Below are 5,202 nucleotides of genomic sequence, written 5' to 3' on the forward strand. Positions count from 1 at the left end.
GGCCCAGCACGGTGGCTGACGCCTTTAATCCCAGCACTTTGGGAGGCCAAGGTAGGCGGATCACAAGGTCAGGAGATCAAGATCATCCTGGCTAACACAGTGAAACCCCGTCTCTACTAAAAAAATACAAAAAATCAGCCAGGTGTAGTGGCGGGCGCCTGTAGTCCCACCTACTTGGGAGGCTGAGGTAGGAGAATGGTGTGAACCCAGGAGGTGGAGCTTGCAGTGAGCCAAGATCGTGCCACTATACTCCAGCCTGGGCAACACAGGGAGACTCCATTTCCAAAAAAAAAAAGAAAAGATTTCAGAGAAAGGCCAGGCACAGTAGCTCACGCCAGTAATCCAAGCATTTTGAGAGGCTACAGTGGGAGGATAACTTGAGCCCAGGAGGTCCAGACTGCAGTGAGCTGTGACAGTGCCACTGCACTCCAGCCTAGCTGACAGAGTGATGGGACCCTGTCTCAAAAAAAAAAAAAAATCTTTCAGAGAAAGAGTGACATGCAGTGGGGCAGGAAGCTGCCAGGAGGTAGGTATTAAGCCCCTGGGAACAGGGCAGTGTCACAGAAGTTTTCAGTGAGCCAAGAGGTGTCTGTCACTGATTCTTGGCTTCCTACAGCACAATGCTATACTGTTTTGCTCAGGACCATGTCTAACTGTGGTTCTGAAATTCTGCCACACACTGGATTCACCTAGGCAGTTTTAAAAAATCCCAGTGGCCAAGCTGCACCCTATTCCAATTAGATCAGATTCTCTGGGGGTGAAACCCAGGCATCAATTCCAATGGATAGCCAACTTTGAGAACCACTGCTCAAACAAATGGATCCTATTCAAATAACTCAGAAATAAGCCCAGTCATGGTGATAGCCAGATAACAGCGAATACAGGTATCAGAAATCTGAAAAAGGGAAGAACTAGAGGCTATACTAGAACTGTGGCTACAAGTTATGTAGAGACAGAGAGCCAGCAAGACAGCAGAGAGTATCAAGCCTTGAACATAATCATCCGGTAACCCACAAGAGCCCCATCAACAAACTTATACAAGTGTAATGACATAACACATATTTCTGTAACCATTTTAACTTGCCACAGTCTTTTCATGTCTATCGTCTTATTTTATTCTCATAACAAGCCCAGTGGGCAACTAAAACAGGTATTCTAAAGCTCATTTATCAGATGGAGAAACAGAAAACTAAGAGGTTAAATAATCTGCCTAGGGCTCACAGGAGGACTGTACCAGAGCTGGACCAAGAACCCCAGTCTTTCAACTGTCCTTTATCTCTCCTACCAAAACACAATGCTCTGTACTCTGTCCACAAATGAGCTCAGCACTATGATCTAGGTTAAGGGGCCAGTTTGTGCAGATAGCTAATGTAGAAATTTCTCTTGCTCTCCTGAACAAGGAAAAGAAATCGTTCTCTTTTCTGAGATTCATTTATCTACAAGTAATGAGAAAAGCCACGTAAAAGTAAGTTCTTAGTTTATGAGAGCTCCAGAGAAAGTATCAACGGATGCCAGTCATGCCCAAAAGTAAACTGGTCATAAAAGATTTAGAAAGAGCCCTGGAAACAGAAGAGAAAGCATCATCTTACACTTGTACAAAATCACAGTGCAGCCACACCAGGAATACTGCACTCACTTCTGGTCGCCATACCTCAAGGAGGACAATGCAGCTACAAAAGGTCCAGAGAAGTACAAACAAAATGACCGACAGCTCAGAGTGGCTTTCACATGAAAATAAAATTTTATATCAGACTCTTCAAATTGAAATAACAAGGTGGGGATGCTGGGATAAGGTTTGGGATCAATTTAAGAGAGTACTCTCAACCAGGCCCAGTGGCTCACACCTGTAATCCCAGACCTTTGGGAGGCCAAGGCAGGAGGATTGTTTGAGACCAAGAATTTGAGACCAGCCTGGGCAACACAGCAAGATCCCATCTCTACAAAAAATATTTTAAAAACGAGCCAGGTGCAGTGGCACATGCCTGTAGTCTCAGCTACTCAGGAGGCTGAGGGAGGAGGACCCCTTAAGCCCAGGAGTTTGAGACTGTAGTGAGCTATGATTGTGCCACTGCACTCTGGTCTTCTTAAAATCTTCTTACAAAGTGGTTAAGCAGGAGTTAAGTTATTATTAAACCCTAAGGAGTAGTACTATTGGACCAATCAGGAATTAAAGACATTTCAGGGGGAAAAAAATGAATTATTTGCTATAATTAAATAGCATTTTCCTAAATACCTGATTTATTTATTATGAAGGTCAGAATAATCTCAAAAATAAAGATCCTTGATATCCACAGAAGACAGAATACCAGGGGGATAGACAGCAAAATTAAATCAGTATGCCACTGCTGAACCTTTTAGGCCTTTCTGGGTCACCAACACAGGAGGGAGAAAGATTCTTACCACCCGGTTCCACAAGGCACCCTGTTTACTTTGCATATCTGGGGTAAGGCGGATATACTGGGTCATCACCATGGCATTGCCCATCAGATTCCACAGTGAGGAACTGCCTGTGCCCACACCTACAGGAAGGAAGTAGATCAGTTCATACTCTTCAACACCAATCCATTCAGAAAGCAGCCACCACAGAGCCTCTGAAAGCTGAGCCATCATCTTTTTCCCCCTTTAATGTCACTCAATCTCCTATCTTGTCACGCATGAATCTTAAATCCTTACCATCTCTACAACTTTCACAAAGCCTTTATCAGGTGAGGACCCCAAAGTACATCAGAACTATCACTTTATGCATGCTACAGTAACCACAGCTCACATCCATTCTTCCCGTTGTAATATGTGAATAAACTTCAGCATCGTAAAAGAAAAAAAATTTCCTGAGTTATATCAAAAAGAGTTTGACAGGTCAGGTGCAGTGGCTCACCCCTGTAATCCCCACACTTTGAGTGGCTGAGGAGGGAGCGCATCTTGCGGTCAGCAGTTTGACACCACTCTAGGCAACATAGACCCTGTCTTTACCAAAAAAATAAAAATTAGCCAGGTGTGGTTGTCCTTGTCTATAGTCCTAGCTACTTAGGAGGCTGAGGTGGCAGGATCACTTGAGCCCAGGAGGGTGAAACTGCATGAGCCATGACTGTGCCACTGCACTCCACCCTAGGCAACGGAACAAGATCCTGTCTCTAAAAATAGATAAATAAAAACAAAAAGAGTTTGACCCTCACGTCTCTGGCACTTAGTCACATTCTTTCTTTTCTTTTTTTTTGAGATGGAGTCTCGCTCTGTTGCCCAGGCTGAAGTGCAGTGGCGCATCTCGGCTCACTGCAAGCTCCGCCTCCCAGGTTCACCCCATTCCTCAGCCTCCCCAGCAGCTGGGACTACAGGCGCCCGCCACCACGCCCGGCTAGTTTGGTATTTTTAGTAGAGATCGGGGTTTCACCGTGTTAGGCCAGGATGTCTCAGATCTCTCTGACCTCCCCGTGATCCGGCCCGGGCCTCAGCCTGCCCAAGTGCTGGGATTACAGCCGGGAGGCCACGCGCATCCCGGCCGTCACATTTCTTCTTTAAACATGCTTTTTTTTTTTTTTTTTTTTTTTTGAGACGGAGTCTCGGCTCTGGTCGCCCGGGCTGGAGTGCAGTGGCCAGATCTCAGCTCCTGGCAAGGCTGCCGGCTGCCCCGGGTTGGACCGCCATTCTCCCTGCCTCAGCCTCCCGGAGTAGTTGGGACTAGGCAGGCGGCCCGCCCAACCGATTGCCTGTCGCCCGGGCTATTTTCTTTTTGGTATTTTAGTAGAGACCGGGGTTTTCACCCATGTTGCCAGGATGGTCTGGATCTCCTGACTCTGATGCCCGTCTCGGCTCCCCAAAGTGCGGGATTAGCAGGCTTGAGCCACCGTGGCCCGCCTAAACAACTCTTAAAGTGTGAAGCTACTCCCTGTACCCTCATCTATAAACTTCAAGAGTGAAAACTTTGTGTCTGCAAACTCATGAATATTAGCAAAGAGATCAGCTCCAGGCATGTAAGGGAATAAATGATTACCCTTAGTAGTAGCGTATACTCTTGCACTTTGAACTGTTTTGTGTCTCACTACTTATGCCTTAGTGGGGAAAGACTTGTGTTAGTTAAGCTATCTGCACTGGTTTGTCAACGTTTTGTAGCTAACTGTATCAATTTTCTGGCCGATAAGCTGTGCTTAGAGTTGTGTAAACCCTAACCTCTTTCATCAATAGGGCCCCTAGGCTGCAGAAGAGAAGGTGGTTCTACATAGCATAATTTTATCATCTTTCTTCTCATTCCGTTCAAGTTCTACCCCAGTTCTTCCTCCTGCTTTATTTCTAGCACATCCACAGGTCCATCTGGAGACCGGCTCATTGCTAGTAGCCCTCAATTACCCCTCACCATTCTCAATTCTCTCCCCTTCCCAAACTCCTCCTGTCTAACTCCAAGCCTAGCACTAGTGGCACCCGACAGCCCTGCCTTTACCTACTGGAAACTTCCAGAGCTTGGCAGGCACACCTAACTCCTGCCATTCAGACCTGTGGCTCCCAAACGCGGAGGGAGTTCCCGTGGGCCCCACCACCGCCAGTAGTTTCCTCCGGGCCACGAAGCCCTTCGCCGCCCCCGCCACTACCCCTGAAATCAAGTCCCGAAGCCCGCCCCACTGCACGACCACCTCACCCTGGGCGCCTCACCCTGGTAGGGCTTCGACAGCGAGTGCTCCCGTTTCAAGTACTCGAACGTCTGACCCGCCCCGACTTGCTGTGGCCCCTGCCCAGACCCCAACAAAAGAAGAAGGAGTAACATCCTGGACCCATCCCGAGCCGACAAACATCGCCGCCACTTCTGCCACCACCCAAGGGGTCCCAGAGTCGCCGCCATCTTTCCCACCGCCGACCCTTCATCAAAAGCCCGCCCCGTCGCCCAACCCATTGGCCCGAAGAACCACCGTCGCCCCGTTCTATTGGCTCTCGTCAAGCCCCCGCCCCTGCAGGTGAGCATATCACCGATTGGCTGGCTTGGGTATCAGTTGCCTTGCCAACCCAGAAAAGGGGCGTAGCCGAATGCCCAGGCTCCCTTATTTGCATTTGCCCTCAGTTCCGCTAGGCTTGCTGGGATACGTAGTTTATTTCTACTTTGTTTTCTGCGTACGAGAGTAAATTTAAAGAGATAAAACGTTTCTTCTGGTCCCAAACATTCTATCCTCTTTGCAATAGTACGGTCCTGACTGCAGCTCTCTGAATCAGTTTGGAAGA

General features: G+C 47.9%; 1 protein-coding gene across 1 annotated transcript; it reads right to left on the reverse strand.

Moving 5' to 3' along the window:
• Nucleotides 1-2,316: 2,316 nt before the first annotated feature.
• On the reverse strand, nucleotides 2,317-4,874 carry LOC108529468 (VIP36-like protein). Its single transcript, XM_017871812.1, has 2 exons — nucleotides 4,642-4,874; nucleotides 2,317-2,519 (listed from the first exon to the last, which is right to left on the reverse strand). Exons 1-2 carry the CDS (start codon nucleotides 4,826-4,828, stop codon nucleotides 2,332-2,334), a joined length of 375 nt encoding a protein of 124 aa, XP_017727301.1. The 5' UTR covers nucleotides 4,829-4,874; the 3' UTR covers nucleotides 2,317-2,331.
• Between the last annotated feature and the right edge of the window lie 328 nt (nucleotides 4,875-5,202).

The sequence above is a fragment of the Rhinopithecus bieti genome, unplaced genomic scaffold (assembly GCF_001698545.2).
Source record: "Rhinopithecus bieti isolate Rb0 unplaced genomic scaffold, ASM169854v2 scaffold_6935, whole genome shotgun sequence".
NCBI lineage: Eukaryota > Metazoa > Chordata > Mammalia > Primates > Cercopithecidae > Rhinopithecus > Rhinopithecus bieti.